The 22,112-nt window shown below is 43.2% G+C and overlaps 2 protein-coding genes across 3 annotated transcripts in view; one reads left to right on the forward strand and one right to left on the reverse strand.

Moving 5' to 3' along the window:
- eif2ak4 (eukaryotic translation initiation factor 2 alpha kinase 4) overlaps window positions 1-17,895 on the forward strand; it is a 33,389-nt gene extending 15,494 nt beyond the window's left edge. Inside the window, exons 25-39 of one of the 2 annotated variants that reach the window (XM_085343554.1) lie at window positions 5,823-5,991; window positions 6,534-6,650; window positions 6,769-6,834; window positions 7,129-7,299; window positions 7,394-7,528; window positions 7,647-7,754; window positions 8,135-8,263; window positions 10,906-10,992; window positions 11,120-11,232; window positions 11,326-11,387; window positions 11,788-11,891; window positions 12,169-12,237; window positions 13,056-13,100; window positions 13,890-14,005; window positions 17,462-17,895. In XM_085343554.1, coding sequence (XP_085199680.1) covers window positions 5,823-5,991; window positions 6,534-6,650; window positions 6,769-6,834; window positions 7,129-7,299; window positions 7,394-7,528; window positions 7,647-7,754; window positions 8,135-8,263; window positions 10,906-10,992; window positions 11,120-11,232; window positions 11,326-11,387; window positions 11,788-11,891; window positions 12,169-12,237; window positions 13,056-13,100; window positions 13,890-14,005; window positions 17,462-17,519 — 1,549 coding nt within the window. In that variant the 3' untranslated portion in view covers window positions 17,520-17,895. The remainder of the gene's footprint in view (window positions 1-5,822; window positions 5,992-6,533; window positions 6,651-6,768; window positions 6,835-7,128; window positions 7,300-7,393; window positions 7,529-7,646; window positions 7,755-8,134; window positions 8,264-10,905; window positions 10,993-11,119; window positions 11,233-11,325; window positions 11,388-11,787; window positions 11,892-12,168; window positions 12,238-13,055; window positions 13,101-13,889; window positions 14,006-17,461) is intronic. The other variant, XM_085343555.1, reaches the window with a different exon arrangement.
- Window positions 17,896-19,098: 1,203 nt separating this feature from the next.
- LOC146612616 (cysteine-rich motor neuron 1 protein) overlaps window positions 19,099-22,112 on the reverse strand; it is a 37,918-nt gene continuing 34,904 nt past the window's right edge. Inside the window, exon 15 of the mRNA XM_085342589.1 lies at window positions 19,099-21,150. Coding sequence (XP_085198715.1) covers window positions 20,956-21,150 — 195 coding nt within the window. The 3' untranslated portion in view covers window positions 19,099-20,955. The remainder of the gene's footprint in view (window positions 21,151-22,112) is intronic.

A 22,112-nucleotide genomic window follows, 5' to 3' on the forward strand; every position in this document is an offset into this window, starting at 1 on the left:
AATACCCACAGAACCCTAGGAAAGACTGCAGTGATGGGAGATCGGTGGGTTGCTTCCAGCGAGCTACCGCCTCAACTTTGCTCGGGTCAGTGGCAATCCCTTTCTCTGACACTATGTGTCCAACATATGTCACCTGTGGCCTGCAGAACTGACATTTGTCAATGGACAATTTTAGGCCAGTCTCTTCCAGTCTGTCAAGAACTTTGATTAGTCTCTGCTCATGTTCTTCCAAAGTTCTTCCGAACACGATCAAATCGTCAAGGTACACTATGACCTCAATCATGTGCATGTCTCCCACTGCTTTCTCCATTACTCTTTGAAAGGTCGCAGGAGCTCCAGTTATCCCCTGGGGCATCCTCTCAAATTGAAAGAATCCCAAAGGACATATGAAAGCGGTCTTCTCCTTGTCCTCTTCTGCCATGGGAATTTGGTAGTATCCACTACGCAAATCCAAGACAGAGAACCACCTGCTGCCAGACAAACAGTCCAACGCCTCGTCAATGCGAGGAACTGTGTATTGGTCAGGGACAGTTCTGCGATTCAGGGTCCGATAGTCCACACACATGCGCAACCGCCCCGTTTTCTTTCGTGCCAAGACGATGGGGGAAGCATAGGGACTCCTTGATTCTTTTATTATCCCCGCTGCCAAAAGTCCTTGCAGGTGGCGGCGTAAGTCATCCAGGTCAGCTGGGGCAACACGGCGGGACCGCTCTCGGAAGGGGGTATGGTCAGCTAGACGGATGTGATGTTGCACTCCTTTAGCCAAACCCACATCCCATTCCTCCGTCGAGAAAACTTTGCCTCTCTCTGCAAGTTTCTGACTAAGCCTCTGTTTCCATTCAGCTGGTATAGGAGAGTCCCCAAAATTAAACAGAGATGGGTCAAGCATAGTAGAAGCTTTTGTGTTTGGGCCGGGGACATCAGTCACTATGTCAGCTACATGCAGATGTGCAACCACAGTGCCCATGGGAATGGCAGTGTCTTTTAGTGACTGGTTGCGCATGAGCACCAGAAACTTGTCTCTATCAAGCATCTTGGAGAACAGTACGGTTGGCTGCACAAGCACACTCGGGGGAAGGGCATGTGAAGCTGCCCGTTCTGTGATGAGGATGCTGTCTCCAATAGTGTGGATGTCTTTGACTTTACAGACAGCTATACGTTCTTTCCCAGCTGGAATGACCAGTGGGCCAGGACCAGACCACTTAACGTTAGCTACTGGACTGTCATCATCCTTGGCAGACTCAGACATAATAGTCGGTAGGTTCTGAGGCTGCTGAACATTCACTTTGGCAGAGCAAACATTCCCCACCCTCACTTTCTTTCCAGTTGCAGGAATGGGTCTGATTTTATGAACATTGGTGCCCAACAAGACAGGTATGGTATCTGAGCACCGAGGGTCTGGGCACACCAAAGCGAGGACTGGGATAGTCTCAACTTTCTCTCGTGTTTCTTCGGGGAATTCCAATTCAATTTGAATGTACCCCCTGTAAGGATAGCTGGTCTCTGATTCACTTAGTCCCCAAATATCTAGGCCCGTAACAGAGCGTAAAGGCACATGAGACAAGTGTTTTGAATACCAGCTGTCAAAAATGATGGTCACCTGAGAGCCACTGTCTAAGAGAGCGGTGCAAGGTACACCATCTACCTTCACACCGGCTGTGGAGGGTGGCCCTACCAGTCCTTCAGGGAAACTAGGCGTCCTGACATTGACAACACTCCGGTTAACACCTACATTGGTGGTGGTCGGTTCTTTGGCAGGACTGGGAGTTCTATTACTTTCTCCCTGTTTCCGTTGAGCATGAATGAATTTCTGTATCACTTTAGGGTGGTTTTCTGGAGCCTTACACTTGGTAGAGATGTGCCCATCCTCCCCGCAGCGATAACAGAAAAAGTGACTGGGATCTCTGAGTGCTCTTGCTCCCCGCTGAAGGTGCGTGGGAGAACCATGGTGCCTGGGTGAGGGCACCGCAACCCCTTTGCTGGGGTTGACTGACATGACAGAGATCTGTTTTCTTAGCCTCACCACTTCTTTCTTTAATGCTTGGAAGTTTTTGTCTTCTCCCAAGCCGTCTGCTTCCACATTCTCTGTGGATGCTGCCCCAGGTGAATGGACACCTGGCACCCCGGCAGCAGTGGTGAGATCACTGACTTGGGTTTTCAGACCTTGTATCTCAAGTCTGAGATTTTCCACGTGTGCCCCTGTGGGTACAGTAGCGCTTTTGACATGCACGACTTTATTGAGGTTAAGTCTGCGCCGAGAAGCTTCATGCTCCTCTTCAATGCGGACCTCATTTAACAGCTGCAGAAAGGTAGGGGGATTATCTTTTCGTTCCCTTAAACGCAAACTTAACAGCATCAGGTCAGACCCTGTTGCACCTTTAATGAGCTGATCAAGACGTGCTTTGTCTATTAGGGCAGGAGACAGACCTCCCCTTTTGACCACCTTGCTGAGAGATCTCTCCATTCTTCTCAGAAACTCAGAAAGTTTCTCCCCTCTGTGTTGACATAGCATTCGGAAGGCAAAATAGAGTTCCTCTCCTGTTTCTGGTGTGTCAAAAGTATTCTCAATTACATCAATGTATTCTTGAGGTGTTGCTTCAGGGTTATTAAATCGTACAGCCTGTAAAATCTCCAACGCGGGACCCTTTACACTTTCCATTATCCTGATTTTCTTCTCTCTGTCAGGCCGATCATATTCCTCTATCATCAGTCGAGCCTGTAGTATCCAGTTCTCCAACTGCTCCTCTCCTGGGGGTGTGGGAACAACCCCTGAGAAGGTGCGCAACCTCCTGTAGCTGCTATTGTCACTGGCAGGCTTAGAGGTATTTTGCAGAAGGTCACCAACAGCTCTGATGATTGCTTCAGGAGTGGAGGCCTGAAGTGTGGCGGCAGGTCCCAAATCAGTTTGAGATGCCTGCCAGTCATCTGCAACCAGCTGGTCAACTGAACCATCCTCCTCCTCTAAGTGGCCGATGATTCTCCAGGGTGAATTGCTGCCATCAGCTAGAATGTCCAGAGGAATGGCTTTAGTATTTACCTTTTCTCTGCATTCACACAGTACAGTCAAACACTTGCTCTGAGGATCATACATACGTCCTCTAACCTTCACACGTCCAAGAACTTTAATGGATTGCAGAGTTCTTTCTATGACTTCAATCTCTGTGTCCTCGGGAACATCTTTAAGTAGTATGGCATGCGAAGGGTTAAGGCCTTCTCCTTTACACCAGTGCCGTAACTGAGCCATTTCTTGGTGTTGAGTGTGTGAATCTTACTGTATGTGTATAGTGTAACACAATACCAAACAAACTGATTTTGCTCTGCTGTAACCTACTATAACTTCAAATCACCCTCTCTTTAAAGGTTGTCTGGGTCACAAGTTAATACTAATTACTACCAGTCTTTATCCCAGCGGTGCCTCCATTTTATGTAGCACCCCACCCGTGATACGGAGTCTAAATCCACTTACCTCAGTTTGGACCCCCTAGGCGGGGTGTTAGGTTCGTTACAGCCTAGATACCACAAAAAGGTTCTGGTATAGACAGGAATCAGGGAAACTATCAGTAAACCTTTGCCTGCAAGTTAGACTTAACCAGTAGTAAAAGAATCAACCCCAGACAACTCTTTAACACAAACCAAACGTTTACTGAATGTAAGGGCAGGAAAAAGTAATGTATAAAACACCCTTTTCTTAACTCAACTCAAATGATATCCAGCTCCATAAACAAATAAAACATGCTGTGTAAATGAAATATTTCCCTTTGAAATTATGTTAAACAACACAAATTATGTTATCACCTCCTGGTAAGTGACTCACGAATGTACACTCAAAAATATGCTATATAATCCACTAGATACACAATATTCACACATGGGCCCCACACACACTCACATTCACACTTGTTGCAGGCCTGTTTGCTGCTCACGCCGGACGATGGAGAAAAATCCTCTTCTCCCCAGTAAGAGCACGAAAGTCCAACTTACAGTTCAGTTGCTCGGTAGGTTTCCGTTCGCCAGTCCCAAGCTAAATTCACTCTCCGCTCTCCCTGCGGACCGGATGCTGTCTCGGCTACAACGCGTTAGCCAGTCACTGTCCAGCTCTCCGACAGTCCATAGCGGCTGCATCCGTGGCGCAGCCAGGCAGTCCGGGCTAGCCTTTAGCCTCGGCGGTCGTAGCTGGAAACACAGTTTTTTCACGGTGGTGCGACCATTGAACACAAAGTCACTTCCCCCACACTCTGTTGCGAAGCTCTCACACGGTTAGCTTTCTAGTCCGACACTCTTTTGTGCTAGGTAACTTCAGTAAAACTAGCTGAGTCTCTCACTTTGGTTCAGCTAACCTCGTGCATCTCTCCATGCCGTTCTCCTCTCTTCCTCCATTACAACAGATACACAGGTCCCGTTTCATGCTACCTTCACGGGCCTCCAGAAAATTAGAACTCTGAACAATACTTTAACTCTCTTCAGAGTTACATACCATAAAATAATACTTTATGATTAACATAACAGGTTCATTGCTCTAATTACCTGTATTTACCTTGTGACATATTACAGGGCAAATTACATTCAGAGTACAGTTAAATCACATAATATTAACTGTGAACACCTTATGTTACTGTGGCGTTTAAGTCCATGGGAATTACGAGTATCTACTCCCAAATTCCCATCCGGGCTACACAAGTAATTATAATGATGCTCGTTTATGAGGTAAATCTTTTCATTTAAAATGTTCTTAAAAATATTTAATAGAAAATGTGAAAGAAAAAACAAACGTAATTTGTGTTTTAATGTGTTTAAAGAAAGTTATATGCTTTTGTGTCTGCAATCAATACTTTATCAAGTCCCCCCCCCTTCTTTAAACATACCGGACTGTGCAAAAGTCTTGCGCCGCCCCTTACTCTTTATGTTTTGCTTGGAAAATGAGAAATGGGTGCAGCGGTTTATTGAAACATGGCAACATGTTTATGAAAAGACTCAATTTGTTCACTTCCAATGAGCTAGAAAGTTATTGTTGAACACAGCCTGAACTCTCGTAGGTAAGCTTTCTTATTCTTTCTTTACATAGTCGTCAGGAATAGTTCTCCATTCATTTCTAAGGACATTCAAACCTCTTCTTGTTGGTTTTACAGATGGCTGTAGACACTCACATTTGTCTTAACCTCCTCTGTACATATTGGCTTTGATTTGAACTAAAAGTTTCTCATTTTGTATCCATAACTCTATAAAACCTGCCAAAGATTTTCAGTTCTGTTCGTGTCATTTGGTTTACCTCAGGCATCTCTCCATGTTTCCCTTCTTTAGGAATGAGCATTTCTACCAAGTCCTGTGTCGAGTCTTTATTATATTTTATTTGACATGATTCTAAGATACAGTTCATCTGCTGTAGATTTTTCTTTTTTTGGCTTTTTGTTCCTCATCGTTTTAAGGACACACTGTACATCATGCAGACATGGCGAGTTTTGGTATCAGGTGATTTTCAAAGAGCTATTATTGGTGCAAAAAATGTTTTATGCCCGTCAAACTGTTATCTTTAGTATTTTTGATAGATTCAGCTAAAGAAATGGGAAGAAATTGTATCTTAGGGTTAAACAAAATATTCCTCTGAAAACAGTCAGGTACAAGAACGCACAGTGTTCCTTTTTATTTGTCGAGTTATGTTATTTTTCATTACCTCGGTAAACCTTTAACCTCTCCACTTTATAGCTGAAAGTGCTGTGCTCACGGGTCGTGCTAACACCTGAAGCGTGTACCAAGTAGGTTTTTGTGTATCTGTTGAAAAAGCCTGTTTTCATGCTGGACGTGTGTTTCTCTTCATCTCTCTTAAGGTACAGCATTGAACGAGTGTTCCGGCCCAAGAAGCTGGACCGCGCACACCCGAGGGAGCTCCTCGAGTGCGCCTTTGACATCATCACTCCTGTTAGCAACAGCCTGCTCCCTGAGGCCGAGATCATTTACACCATCTCTGAAATAATCCAGGAGTTCCCCGTGCTGCAGGTTACACACAAGCTGCTCGTGTTGTTGTTATATTTTTATGTTTTTAATCAGACTGTTGGGTCAGATCCACGATTCGTAATAATTTTTCTGACAGATGCCGTTGGGGATTTTTTTTGGTCCCCCCTTACTTCCCACTCACATTCCTAACGTTCCAAAGTATGTGTAAGCCTGACAGATTTACACTCTATTTATTGTTTATCTAGTAAATCTGTTATGCACCGCTCTGTCAACTTCCTTCCCTCCCTTCCAGTACAGTCCATTTCCTGTCCCGATTCATTCCATTGCCCCGTCAGTGGCGCTACTCTTCGCATGCTTCATGAAGCCAGTCCAACTTTGTGTCTGGCCTCGTAGGTCTTGTTTCTGATCCTCTCCATCGCTCGGCTCTTTGTGTAAAAGCTTTTAGGAATCTGTGAGTCAGAAAGAATGAAAGGGCAGCCGGACGAGCGGGTCATTATTCATCGCAGTGCTCATTGTGAAGCAGTGCTCTTAAATCTTGACTGTAATTGTGTCTGAGAATGTTGAAGGTGTGTTTGTGACTGCAGGAAAGGAACTACAACATCTACCTAAACCACACCAGCTTGTTTAAGGCCATCCTGCTGCACAGCGGCGTCCCAGAGGACAAACTGAGCCAGGCCTCTAACATACTGTGTGACCTTATGGTCAGTCCGGGTTACACATTGCACGTCTGTTATTGATATGCTTCTTTGAGCAGATGCAGTCGTGACATTTTTATCACCTTTTTTCTTTTGTTTTCCTTTTTGTCTGCATCTGCTCCAGAGTGAGAAACTCAGCAAACGTGAAGCGGAGGCAAAGTTCTGCAACTTTTCATTGTCAGCCAACTGTGTGAGTGTCCACCTGGTGTATGAACCTTCTGTAAAAAATATTCAGCACACTTGTAGCACATGTGAGAAGTTTGCATTCAAGGCTTTGTGCCAGACTGGCTCTCTAAGGTATGGTTGCAGCCTTTCAGCAGCTGTATTTGAACTCACACGGTGATCCTGTCCTGAACCTGAGCTTGTAGTTTTGCTGTCTACAAAACTGCTACTGAAAACTGAAAAGAGAGCTTTCTGGCAGAAAGTCATGGAGGGAAGCTCATGCTCAGTCGCACTGACATCTCTCCTCACCTCTCGCTTTCAGTTGCAGACTCTGTACAAGTACATAGAACAGAAGGGGAATCTGCAGGACCTGGTGCCGCTGCTGTCATCACTTACCAAGCAAAAAACTGCCGTTACCCAGCTGGCCAAGCAGGGTCTCAAGGACCTGGAGGAGCTGACTGTGCTTCTGCCCAAACTTGGAGTTAAACTGATGGTGATACAGATTCTGGAGGATAAGGAAACACCTGCTGTATCTGCTTTACTTTGTTTAGCTTTTTTTTTTAAATAAAGCTGTATCTCCTTTATAGGTGGTGATCAACTTAGGCTTAGTGTACAAAGTGCAACACCACTCAGGAGTCATCTTCCAGTTTGTGGCTTTCATCAGGAAGCGCAGACGAACCGTACCAGATATTCTGGCAGCCGGAGGACGCTACGACCACTTGGTAGGCTTTACAGTCATTCCACAAAGTAAAGCCAGGCCACCACTAATACTAATCACCTGTAGCTGTTTATTTGAAAAACATGGGCCTATATCATGCAGTTTGCTCCCTGCCTTTCTAGATCCTGGAGTTTCGTGGACCGGTTTCCACAGGACCCGTCCCCAGCGCAGTGGGGGCCAGTGTCGCCGTGGACAAAGTCTGCGCTGCTATAGTCAGCATGGAGGAGCCAGTGAGAGACACAGACACACGCTTGAATCTGACGTTGCTAATTATTATAATGAAGGAGCAGCAGATGGTTTCATATTTAATGATGGCTTCATAGAGCAGTCGGGCTGCCACACAGCTACTTTTAGAAACCTGTTAATAACTATGATCACCGCTGCTCCCGACTCCACGGAGTTATTTTTGGAGGTGCATCATTTTCTATATTTTAGATGGAGATTGTGAAATGATGTGCCCCGAAAGCTTCGTGCACATATAAATACCTGGAATGACTCCTTTGCTGAACACATAATGCTTTAACTGCAGCTCCCTGCTTCTATAATATTAGACTAAATGCATTTGCACGTAGTTGCTTTGCGCGACCGTATTTGTTTGTGTTCGTATCAGCCAACAGTGAGCTCCTATGATGTGCTGGTGGTCCCTGTGGGCCATTCTTCGATGTCCAAAGCCATCAGGGTTGTTCAGAAATTGTGGAGCACCGGCATCGCTGCAGACATCAACTACGATGTTTCACAGGTTAGTCGTCTTTAACTGGTTCCACTCATAAAACCAGAACAAACCAGTTTTGATTTAAAGGTGAACCCTGAGACCCCCTCATGGAGTGTAGTAATCTCATCCCTCCTATAGAGGGCAACACTTGACTTCTATTTTAAAGGAAAAACCCTCACTTGTTGCCAGCAGCCTTAGTGTGACAGCAAGTAGTAAAAATGGTAAATGCGCCACAGAATGAGCTCTGTGGCTGCTTTTCAAAGAGCATTACTGGCCATACTGGGGCAATATAATGGGGCAATTTCTACAAACAAAGACAACATATGTTAAACACACTTCTTATAAAGTCTTTTGATGAGATCTTGTTAGCAGTTTGAGAGCTGTGATTGGATGATAGCCGAGCTGACATCAACCCCCTCAAAGTGAAGCCGTCCAAAACTTCGCGATGCCACGGCTCCGTCACATTCTTCACGATAATGTGACCAACTGATCTCAGTCCCCTTTGTGCACGTTTGCATGAACGGCCTCTCCGGCATAGCTGTGTGCCCACATTTTAATGCCCCTCCTGTTTTTTCCTGCTCTGCTCTTTATAACCTATTGTTGTCTTAACTTTCCACTGCTGTGGTGAGTGAGTGTTTGCTTTATAGCGGCTTTCATTGTCTTATGTACCGGCACAGGACACGAGCGATTGGCCCCTCTGTTTTCTTACAAGCAATTAGGAAAAGTTGAGTTTGGATGAAAGCCAAATTATCAAGTGTGTTTTTGTAGATTATGTAAAAGTTTGAGCAAAAGTTTCGAGCCACGTCGATCTGTGTTACCCGTTTCTGTGTTCGCAGTGATCTATGAATCGTTCAAGCAGAAAAAGACGCCTAACTAAAGGGATGAACCGGTGTTGTCTACACACATAACATGTAATTTAGCAAAGAACCAATTTGAAATTGTATCTTTAGACGAAACACATCATTTCTTTGTTTTCTGTAGCTAAATCTATGAAAAACCGGCATTAAATAGTCATTTTTTACCAAAAAGGTGAATCATTCAGAGCTGTTAGCTGAAAACATGACATGTGCGAGTGTGTCTTTAACACAGATTTGAGGAAACTCACCAAGTGGGGGACAATAGTTTTTAGGGCCCCCGCATCTCTCTGCAGCAGATGAACAGTATCTCAAAGCCATGTGCTTGTATGGAGGAGATCAGGAGAGCGGTACAACAGCAAGCACAGCAGAGGCTCTGTCATGGCTCGCGGCTGAATTTTGGGGATTTTGCAGAACAGTACTGTCACATTTTGATCCACTATTGCAGTTCCATCTGGAAAGCATCTAATTGGTAACAGCTTCAGTTTTTCAATAATGACAGTTATCCCAAACCCACTGCAGTAAAAGCATACATGGAGAGAAAAACACACCAAGGAACACGGAGTCATGGATTGGCTTCCCCAGAACCCGGACCTCAACATTACTGAAGCAGTGTGTGATCATCTTAAAAGAGAATGAAATAAAAGGCAGCCGACTTTCAAAGAAGAGCTTTGAATGTCCTTCAAGAAGCCTGGAGAAGTATTTTTGAAGACTACTTAAAGAAATGATGAGAAACTTTTCTAAGAGAGTTCAGGCTGTGTCGATGAATAAAGGTGCTCACACCAAATATTATAACTTTCTAGCTCATCAGAATTGTACAAACTCTGTTTTTACCTTTTTATATGTCGTATTTCCATGTATGCTTTAATTAATCACTGCACCAGTATAAAGAGTTAGACGTGGCTTAGACTTGAGCACAGCACGCAGGTTTTTACCAGAGGAGACCTCGTCCAAACCCGCTCGGCTGTCATTGCCGCTCACTAGGCTTTTGTTAGCACTGTTCCCATGCCGGCCTCTTAACAGCCCTTAATTCATCCCCTGGAGACGGTTCCACTCTTTTAGTTTTTATTAGACAAATATGGCAAACCCCTTCCGCAGGCAGGCAGCCAAGTAGTGGAGCTGCCCATCTGGCTCCAGCCAATAACTTACCTTTGACATGATTTGATCTGTCGGTGTGAAAGTTGTAAGAAAAATGGAAGTGTAAACGCTCGTGTGACGACAAGGAAAAGTGACGCGCATAAACATACACTTGCTGTTCTGGGGCTTTGTTCCGCACCGCCAACAGTTCGTTTAGCCAAAACTAAAGTTAATCAGAATGAATTAGGCCGACACGAATCGCAAACATACATGTTCACTGTTACGGTTGAATGGATTACCTGGATGTGCATCAAAGCTCATGATCACTCTTCTAGTTCTAAGTGAAACTCAAATGAACCAGTGCCACAATAGGAGAATTTTAAAGCCTCAGCTTGGTGTTCAGCGGTAACTCAAGCATGCTTTTCTCCCTTTGTTTCAGAAACTAGATCAGTCAGGGTTGAAATTGGCAACTGTGACGCTGTAATTATGTAATTACTGTATGTTTCCAAGCCTAATTTGTGATTCTTAAGTAATTAATGAAAGAAAAGCTTGTTCTCAGAGAATTTGGCCTCAAACAAGCCAACATCTTCAGCATGCTACTTCATTGGTCAACATATGTGTTTGATTATGTTTGACCATTATCATCATAAAGGTTTAATGGAGTATAGCTTAGCTATGCATTTAAATTTCAGCTTGTGTGTTGAGAATGATGATTATTGCCTCTCTGTGTGTTTGTAGTCTCAGGACACACTGCTGGAACACTGCAAGCTAGGCGGCATCACATGCATGGCCCTCGTCTCTGACAAAGAGGGATCCTATGTGAAGGTAAGCACCATCTGTGCACCATCCAAGCACATCCACTTCCCAGCAACACACTCAGGATTTGAGTGAAATGAAATGCTGTAGAAACCTGCCGGTAGCATTGCAGATTGTCGCTTTTTCTGTCCTCCAGGTAAAATGCTTTGAGAAAGACAGACAGTTGGAGAAACGGATTCTTGAGTCTGACTTGGTGGATCACGTCATTCAGAAATGTCGGTACAAATTCCTCGATGAGAGAAACATCAGGTAAAAAAAAAAAAAAGGTTTTGGTTTAACGAGTCGCTCAGATGTGTGTGAAGGATGCAGAAGGGGTTAAAAAATGTCTTCCTTGTTCCTCAGCAGAGAAATCTCTGAAAGCACGACTCTACAGAACCCCAAAGGATCACTGCTCACCAGCACAGGTACCACGCTCAGCTTATTCTGATGATCCTCTCATAGGCTGTAACATCACACGGCATGAAAGCATCACACTCGTGTTTCACACACTGATTTGACTCTAACAAATCGCTTTCCTGTGGTAAAAACGTGTAATTTAGACATAATTTCAAAGTATTTCTTATGATGTTGGATTTCCTTTTTGCTATTTCCCTGATTTACACAAAGTGTGAAATTGTGCATCAGAGCTCAGTTATTAAGATTCACACCCTTCTGGCACAAACACGCTCTAATTAAACTGAACAGCAGTTGAAACCAGAGCTTTTTTTGTATGTGTGCGATTAAACACTCGATTTTGGACATTTAAAAACATTTACAGTCGGATAAAACGATTCATTTGTCCCGTTTACTGTCCTCTGATTCCAGGGTCTTCAGAGCAGCATGGAAGCAGCACCTCCATAAACATGAATGTGAGCCTCATCAGCCCGGAGAAAGTTTCTGCCAGCGCCAGACGACGCTACGAGACTCAGGTTTGCGATCTTTGTAACCGCGTCTCCGGCTTTTCTCCAGAGCTGCGTTTCTCAGTATTAGTAACTTCAAACCTCTAAAATGGGTTTCCAGGAAATTTGCTGCTGTTTCTGTTTCCTATTTTTCTTGTATCCATCTGCCTTAAATGTTCCTGTGGTTATCCTGAAGAATATGCTGTTTGTAACGTGACACCAAGACAAGTTTTCGCTTGTGAAGATGATTTATATTTGTAACCATGTCATTTTTAAACGGGTCTCTCTCCGTCTCCTCTCATTTCAGATCCAAACCAGATTACAGAACCTGGGTAGCAATTTGCAGAACAAGAGCAATGACATTGAGGTTCTTGCTGTAAGTCATTTGTGTGTTTATGTCCCTCCATCCCCTATTTCTAACCTACTTGCCCCCCCGTCCCACCTTATCTGTTGAATTCATGTGTGAAATCGTAGGGGAAGGAAATAGTTTTGATAGCTAAAACAACAAACATCTAAGGATCTGCCCTTTTATAGCTGCTTTTTAGATCCCCTGCTGGAAGTAAGATCACTGCGAATAAATTCCAGTTGCCTATCGAACAACAAACGCTAAACAGAAAGCAGCTAACGTGGCATTTCTAGGGGACATAAATGGTCGCTGGTGTTTGTTTCCAGTTGCGCTGTCCATTTGTGGCCACGTTCTCAAAGTGCACTCACCCCTCTTGTCTTATTTACCATCTCGCTGCATGGTCCAAATGTATTTATCATCCTTGTTGGAATCTGGACTCTATAAACACTGCAGTGTCACTGAAACGTAACAACAATCATCTCGATGCCAGTAAGCAGTTACACAGGCCTGTGAGTCTCGGGTGTTGCTTTTCTGTCACTCAGACTGATATGCAAAGCTGATGCTACAGATGAACCTGGAGAGTGATTAGCCTCCTGCTGTAAACTAGAAACTGTGGTGCTTTCATTTCTGCTGATATCACTGTGAAAATGTAATTTTATGATGTTAGTGCTGACTGGACTGCTGATGTTGGGGGAAACGGAATTACATAACGTTCTGGACGAAATGTGCAACAGTTCTGTGTTTTGCTACAAAATTGCTTAAAAATGTGTAAAAAGCTGTGGTGTAGAATTTTTCGACTGTGAGGCAAGGCTTTATTGTGTAACCGTACTTGTTTTTGTATCCCGCAGGTGGACCTTCAGAAGGAAACGCTGATCAACTTCCTGTCTCTGGAGGTTGGTTCCCTACTATAGCTTCATCAAGAGCACGGCCGAGTTAATAAAAGGCAACATCGCACTGAAAGGGTGGGGGGAGTGGAAAGAACGGCCAATAAAGGTCAAGTTCCTAGACAGGAAGACAGGATCCCGTTGCCTTCCTTACAGTCTGATGAGGAACGCTACAGTTTTCCAAAGCAGGGGAGACCTGTGAGACTCGAACTTGGCAGGCCTTTTACGAGGCTCACACATGTGACAGACGTACCAAAACGCACTCTGAGGAGGTGTTAATATTCACATTCCAAACTTCTTACCAAGACCTTGCTATAAAATCCCAGCTTCCCTTTAAGGAAAGTGAAAAAAAGACTAATTATATTGTGAAGAAAGCTGGAAAATGCTAAAGCCTCCACTCCATAAATGAACGGGCCACCTATGTAGTTGTCCTTTTGCAGCACACATGTGTCACTGACAGCGCATTGAGTTTATAAAACTTATAAAACAATGCATAGTATGTAACAGCCACGCTGGCAGAAAGGGCCTGTTTTAAACAGGTGAAATTGCCTCAAGGCACACAAGAAACCAAACACTTGACAAGCAGGTATGTTCTTCAACACTGAAGATGGGGAAAGAGGAAAAATAAAGCCTTTGATTCCTCTGATATGCTGTCTGTTTTTTGACTCGGAAGTCTGTTAACAGACATGAGGCCTGTGAGCCATTTGGCTGGTCTTTGTTTAAAGCTTCGGATATTAAATCTCATCTGTTGATGGTTTTGTTTGCTTGAATGAAACATTTTTTTTCCTTTCCGTCCAGTTTGATAGCGAAGAGCAGTTCAACAACAGCGTGAAGACGTTGCTGTCTCGTCTGCCCAAGCAGCGCTACCTGAAGGCCATCTGTGATGAGATCCACCACTTCAAGATTACAAAAAGGTGCAGTGGTGTTAAATTGTGCATCATATTGGTTGAGTGTGTTAGCTCAGACATTTGGGCTCACTTTGAAATGTGCTTGTTGTTTAAAGAAAAGCACATTTGATCAATATAATGTAACATTGAATTGATCAGAAACACGACAAAATCCTTTATTTGTGATTCTTAAGTCTAGACTGTATATAAAAGATGGAAGCAGCCCTGCTGACAGGGTTTGGCTCCTGTGTTTGTTCATTGTAGGGAAATGATCCTTCAGTTCCTCCTGTGTGGCCTGAGTTAACACACTTTCCTCATGAGGTTACGTTCTCATGTTTTAGGTTTTATCGAATGCTGTATTTAGTTTTATTGCTACCATATGAGCACGCAGTGTTCCCTGGTTTGCCAGATCCAGCCCATTACTTGTTACGTCTGGTTTTAAAACGCCGAGATGTGACTCAGCTCAAGACTTGACAGTCGGAGTGAAGTCTCTTTGGCCATGTCCATCCTTCATATACAGTCTATGTAGACATACAGAGGCCAGTTCACAGATCACTTTTTTCCATGCCATATCGTGTTAACAAATCCCAGTTTATATCACATGTGATATAAACTGGGATTTAAAACCTTTTGACATTAAGCTGCATCCACTCTGGTGGCAGTACTGGATGCCCATACATTGTAGCCTCAAAGGTTGGCAGTCATCGACATCGCTTCTCTGGTTTTGTTGATATAATTCATGAATAATAGACATTTGTTTCACTTCCTTAAGTCGGCACTGTATTTGCGCCTCTTCTAATCCGCCATGGTGCGAGTGACTTAAATTTTTATCATTGCACGGTTAGCATGAGCGTGCTTTCCCTTCTTTTGTCTGTTGAAAATTTATAGTACAATGCACCATCCTGCGTATGTGCCCCAGGCAGCGAACTTCAAAGAAGTATAACCTGAATAAGTTTTCTGCCGTCAGGTCTCCATGTGTCCGTGCCCTCACAGGAGCATAATCCAGGCTTTACTCAGTAGCTCTCTGAGTTTTTTAAAGTCTCTCCTAACTAAAACCTCTTGCTAGTTATTTTTAGTCCAGCCATTTTTCTTAACTGAAACCTGATGCAGACAGTGAAACACGTTTTCGGGAAGCTGCTTTGCAATAGTTCAACCAAGCCCACACACTCCAGGTGTATCAGTGCCTGCCAGTACAACAAAAGGAGTCTTCAGACAGATAACTACCGCCTAGAAGAACGTTAAATCCTCAGCTGATCCCATTTCCTGACATAGAATTTGGAGAAGGATTTGCTATATTTGGTCTTACGTCTGGCTCTTGGCACCCCAATAGACTGACAAGGGGCGAGTCAGCTCCATCCATTTCTCTAGTGTAGATGGAAAAGTTTAAATTCCCATACTCCCAAACGTAATGTCCCGCCCAAGTTCCAGGGTAAATCCTGTGTTTGAGCTTCTAGTGTTGTGAGTGCCCAAAGCCTGTGATGGGATCCAGCAGATTTTCTCTTTCATGAATGAGATGGCAGCAAGAAAAATCAAAACCTCTCATTCTGGCTTCCTCTTCGTCTCTCCAGAACAGTTGGTTTTAATTTCCTGTCTGTGCTGTGTGAGTCGCCATTAAGGGGGGGAAAAGGCTTTCCTGATAAATGAGCGTCGCAGAGGCAGCAATGGATGGAGTCGGCATGTGTTTTTATTCTTTTGTCTAGTGGTTTTCATTGAATGTGGGGCACATGCAACCAGCTACGTAGCTGTAGCAGGACCTGAAGTTACACCTTATTATTAGTTATTCCTTCTTTATTCAACTGAATCCAGAGAAATCTTGAGGTTAGACGCTCACTTACTTTTTTTAATCAGCACTTTAAGCAACATGAGACATTCATCTACTTACAGTTTACTAGTTTAGTCTCGTTGTGTTTGTATATATTTGTGAGTTAGATGGAGATCAAACAAAGCTTTTTCCCACCACTGTGTATTTTTACCCTGTTCCCCATCTGAGGCTTTTAAAATGCCAACATCGGCTAATTATTGTTAAACACAAAGCGCAGCTGAGTCTGCTTCAGGTATATTTCAATAAACCAAATAGATGCACTGAACTTCATCATTATGGGTCTGTCTTTAGTCCTTGTGATAGCTTGTGTCAAGTTCGACTCAGGTTTTTGAGGCCATTCCCTCATCTCAAAGCTGAGTCGATCTTTTGGTAGTGTTATCCCAAGAGCGAGCTGAATGGCAGCTTCATTTCTTTTAAAGCCACAGTCACTCTAAATACTTCTGGAGGATCTGGAGTTGACCAGATCTAGAAGAAGACTTTATCAGGCTTCTCTTACATATGTTATAGCCCCAAACCATTTATTAACTTGAAAACTATAAGTAATACTTTCAATTAAATTCTAGATTTTACTGGAAGCCAGTCGGGGAACTGAGAATTAGTGATGTAGCCCTCTCACCTTAACACTGCGTGTCTTCGTTTCCTAATAGGACAGTCTCAGTCTTGTTCCTGGTCTGATAAGCCTTGTATCAATGAAAGATTTGACATAGAGGAAGCATGCACATCAGTGGATGTCAACCCGAGGGCCACATCCGGCCTGCCAGAGGTTTCCATTTGGCCTCCAGAATATTACTGAATTCAGGAATAGCCTGGGAGTGTTGAGCTTTCAGAGCAAATGAATTGTTGCAAATGAGCCACTTAATACATACCTGTCTACTGTTCATTAAAGCTGCGGTTTTCTGCCTCAACTCTCCGCTTAAGGCTCTTCGAGACTGGAACTTTTTCATGTTTGAAATATATTCAGAAACATTTCTCCTGCCATGGACTCCATACACTTCAACACTACTGCATGGATAGCTTGACAGCCTTACAAATATGAAGCCTAAAACATCACAGTCGCCCTCTAGTGGCTTTACAGTACAGGTAATTTGAGTCTGTATGGAGTGCACTGATGAATTCAAAGGAGTGGGATAAATTTGGACGTTTCTAGAAAACATCCTGGGTGAATCACGTTGTCTGGATTTGGAGACATTCCAGTTCAAATTTCTTCCAAACCCAAAACAGCCGTGGTCAAGAGTGACGATGTCCATGCTACCTGTAGGCCTTAAGGGAATTACTTAAAATTACATACTAACATGTACGTTAAAGGATGTGCTGATTAGAATTTAATGGTCAAAGGTCAAGTTTCCAGTGACCTTATGTCCTTATGGGCATTGCTTTAAATTTGGTACAAACATTCACAGTGACTAACAGGTGACCTGATTCGATGGTCGAGGACTGTTTTTGACCATAACTGTCGAATTCAGATGCCAATTCTGACATTTCACAAAATGTTTATGGGATTTCATCCAGAAAAGGTCAAAGGCCGTTATTGAACACCATAACCTGGGACCAGAAGGGATGGAAGCCTGGGAGCATATTTCATGTTTGGTTGGTTGGATACTTAGCTGAAGCATACTTCTGTTAATGTTTTTTGAAATCTGCAAACAAATCTTCTGTTACAGGGTGGCTATGGTGATCTTGTACAGCTATAAATACGACTACTACAAGATTCTTCTGTGAAAGCCAAGGGATTGCCTGGGAGATATTCCACTTTGCTTCCGGCAGCAGACTCCCAGAGACAGTTTTTATCCTTGGACCAACAAAATCTGCTTAGAACATTGAGGCTTTCCATTTGGAAGGTGTGAGTCCCAAAGATACAAATGAACTTCTTTACTGTGGTGAATGGTAAACCAGCTATCTGATCCAATCTCTCCCAACGTTCCCAAAACCCTTCAGTGTTTCGTGGTCCTCAACAAAGGTTGACAAGAGGTTCACTGGACTTTATTGCCTTAATAGAACTATAGAATTTAAGAGGAAGGGCTTTTTACTGAATGTGTCATGAGTACAGATACATCTCTTCTTAGGTACAGGATGCAAAGTGTGAATAAATATTTTTCCCCACATGCTGTGACCTGTGTGTGTTTATTTCAACCCGATGGGAATCTAACGCCAAAGGATGCTGATGAATAATTATTTGAAATGTATAATACTGTGCAAAACTCTTGAGCCACATCCCAGTTATGTGGCTTCATTTAAAAATGGAGGGAAATATGCAAGGCAATGCAGTATCCAAGGCAAAAACACAATAAGGTTGAAAGACGATATTTGACGTGACGCCTTTTTTTCTTCAGCACAGCCTGAACTCTTACACAGCTTTCTTGTAATTGTAAGTAGTCTACAGGAATAGTTCTCCAGGCTTCTTGAAGGACATTCAAAGCTCTTCTTTAAATGTTGACTACCTTCTCTTTTTATCAAGATGATCCCACACTGCTTCAATAACGTTGAGGTCCAGGCTCTGGGGAGGCCTACCCACGTATGGTTTTCCTGCACTGGCACTTTTTAGGATTTTGATTTTTTTGCCAAAAGAATACATTGCCAATCAAACCCTTTCCACATAGCACAAGGCTTTTGCACAGGACTGCATTTCTAACCCTCACTAAAATGCCTAAGAGATTAGATATTTTTGTAATGCTCAAAACATTAAGTGAAGTAACACAACTTGTTAGATGCATTGTTTGACATATTTTTGGCATGGGACTCTGACTTTTCCTCCAAGTAATCTTTCTGGAGAAGCTTCAGCACCTTGCAGTTTATCAGCAAGCTCTATCAGACAAGTCAAAACAACAGCACAGTCCCAGAGTTTCTGGTCTGGCCTGCATGTCTTCTGGTGTTTTATTATCCCAGGTCTTTTTGCTTTGTGCTTGTGACCCGTACCAAAGACTCAATTTAAAGTCCAGGAGCGGATGTAAACGTGCCTGCAAGAGAAGCAGAAACCACTTAACGGATGACATCACTGCACCTTGGAGAATTGTTCCTCCAGCGCAGTTGAATTTTTTCTCAGTGCCACTTTGGTTCACACATTTATTTTTCAAAATAAGTGTAAATGTTACAGTTCATCACCTAAGAAACATATTTACAGGATTTTGAACACAGAAATAAATAAGCTTGTACAGAATATAGTAGAAAGAAACGGTAAATGGTCTACAATGTACAGCAGCTTTGGCTACTAAAAATTCATTTTCCAAAAAAAATCTCAAACTAGAGTTAAGTATTAATAAATAAAGCTATGTGAAAAAATAAATAAGGTACTCTTCTCTACTTTTTTTAAGCTACTTTGTTTTTTTTTTACACGTAGAAGAACAAAGAATTGCGTAAGCTTTTACAGTCACCGCTTCATTTTAAAGCACATACTCTTGATTAAAACAGATACACAGATCTACTCAGTTGCTAAAACACATTATGAATTGGTCTCCGACCAATTTTGGCATCAAATATATCTTTGTATCGAGATATTGGCAATGGACTCTGATCCGAAACACGTTGCTTTGAAACCCCAACATATTTCATAACGCTTCTCAGATACTGTCCGACCACATACCGATCAGACTGATATGGAGAATCTAGCTGCAACAGCATGTTCGCTTGAGTGGTTTAACATCTCTGTGTCCTTAATACGCCTATCAAATCCCTGATTAGGGCCTTTATCCCACCAAGAATCCCGCAGTGGGCTTTCTAAAACACTGGCTCTAAAGAAAGTGCTACGTTTCTAATATGCTCTGATGTTGCAACATGTACCACTGTGTACAGATGCTAGCAAGCTACTCTTACAAATCACGTAATTTTCTCTTATTTGAAGAGCTAATGAGAACGGCACAACACGATCTCAGTAACAATGAGGGATTTTTCTTTTTTTCCTGATACGGGCTTATGGTTGTTAACCAACTGCAAGACATCAACAGAGAAATTAGTTAAGGCTATAAAATTAAGGCTTTTAAAAGAATTACTACTAACAGTCACTTGCAAGTAAGAACAGTAGCTCCCTACACACACACACAAACGCACACAGCTGTGAAGTGAGGCATGGTATCAAAGACATTCCTTACAGGCCCAGATGAAGTGTCTGACACCCTTTTGTCTCACCTGCTATCAATAAAATAACATTCTAGCTGGATGAAGATCACTCTGAGATTTGGGAGTTGGAGTGGCAGATTCCCGTGGAAAGAGCCAAAATCAGATGAGGCTGGGTCCGAAGATTATGACTCTTGGCTAATATAACGAAGACAAGTCTAGACAGATTTCACACAATTCCCAAACTGGGTGTTTTTTTTGCATAAAAGCAGTTTGTTATCAGACTTGACTGGAATGAAAGAAATAATGCTGGGATATGTGTCCTTCCTGTCATTGATTTTGGCAGGTGGGTGTTTAGACTACTATTTTTAAAATGTTCCACTCTGGCCACACATAGACACCCACTCTAAAAGCAAAGAGTGGGCAAGGAAAACACAATATCTAGTAAAAAGGCTTTAGAAGTTAAAAAAAAAACATGGAAATCACACATTGAAAAGCAGGGGTTTGGATCTGGAGGTCAATATGAAGCCTACGGACTTGTTTTGATTTGGATGCAGAAACCAATTTCGATCCAGCTGGATTAAAAGTTCCTTTGGCCTCCCTGCTAATGACAATGATTACAACCACAATGAAGCACTGCTTAAGAGGGCAGCACCTATGCTCCCTTTAAACTACTGCCCAAACCCCTGTCCTAAAGCTTTTTATGCTCCTCTTATTGCCCCAAAGTTCCAGTTCCAAAGGAGGCAATAATAAGCAGGTATATTACAGTGTTCACAGTCAAAGTCTGGTTTTCACAGAGAAATCTGTCTGGTTGCCGCATTCTTCCGTGCTTTTATATGTCCACCCGTCCATCTACCTCACAGAAAGTCCCTTCGCCCGAGCGTTCAAATACAGAAGAATGAGGGCATAAAATGTAAGAGTCAGTGGTAACTTGCTTAGTCTTGAAGAGCATCCTTGTTTTTACTGTCACACAGAGAATGGTGGGAAGAAGGCAGCGCCCAAGGTGTGTGTGCTGTTACATTAACCACCTTGGATGCAACAGAAATGAGAGGGATGTGCCAGACAGCTCTGATCTGCAGAGTCTGAGGGGTGTTTTTTTGTTCGTTTTTTAGCATGGCGTCCAGTCATTGCCCATGCTCAGTTTGGCCCTGGGGATGGTCAACTTTTCCGTACAGGGGGAGCTCATTTCTGGAGAGAAGTGAATGATGCCGCAGTCGTTCTTCACGTTGTGAAATTTGTTGTCTTTCGAAGGCTCCATGTAGACCACTGAATTCTTGTTGACGTGCTTCTTCAGGATCACTGTCTGTGGTGCAAAAGGACCAAAATCATTGGTTGGTAGATTACTGCTGTAGTTCAGATCATAGCTAATAAGCAGTGACAGGTTGCCATGTTGCACCTGTTTGCACTAAAAATAATACACTGCTAAAAAGAAAAAAATGAAAGGAACACTCAGTTCCACTTCTGTGACATTGATCTGGTCAGTTATGTAGCAGAGGGGGTTGTTAATTGCTTCCAGCTGCTTTGGTGTTAATGAAATTCACAACAGGTGCACTGTAGTGTCCCCAAACAGGCTGGATGCCACCGACATTTTCCCTCCTCAACTTTTCCTACGGTTTTCTTTTTTCGCCTGTTTTGCACTTTGGCTGAGTCAGTGTCTCTGCTGGCAGGAGATACCTGAACCCTACAGAGGTTGCACAGGTACTCCAACTCCTCCAGGATGGGACAGCAGTACTTGCCATTGCCAGAAGGTTTGCTGTGTCTCCCAGCACAGTCTCATGAACATGGAAGAGCTTCAGAGACAGACAGTTACTCTAGGAGAGCTGGATAAGGCCATAGAAGGCCTTCAACCCACTAGCACGACCGGTATCTGCTCCTTTGTGCAAGGAGGAACGGGACGAGCACTGCCAGAGCTACAAAATGACCTCCAGCAGACCACTGGTGTGAAGGTCTCTGGCTAAACAATCAGAAACAGACTTCATGAGAGTGGCTTGCAGGTCTGACATCCTCTAGTAGGATCACTGCCCAACAGCGTCGGCCCTGACTGGCACTTGCCATAGAATACCAGAATTGGCAAGTCCCACAACTGGTGGAGTTGCTGCAGTGAGATTTCATCAAAGTGGACTAGCCTGGTGAATCATTTCTTCTGGGTGTCTTTGAATTCATCTCAGTGTAGATTGTTAATTTTCATTTCCACCAAACAATGTGGCATCCTTTTGTTCCCAACACGTTAGCCAGTCCATATTAGTGCAAATATCAACATGATTT

This window comes from Diplotaxodon limnothrissa, linkage group LG19, assembly GCF_057381915.1.
Source record: "Diplotaxodon limnothrissa isolate DT_005_m linkage group LG19, D_limnothrissa_male_GT1.1, whole genome shotgun sequence".
Lineage (NCBI taxonomy): Eukaryota > Metazoa > Chordata > Actinopteri > Cichliformes > Cichlidae > Diplotaxodon > Diplotaxodon limnothrissa.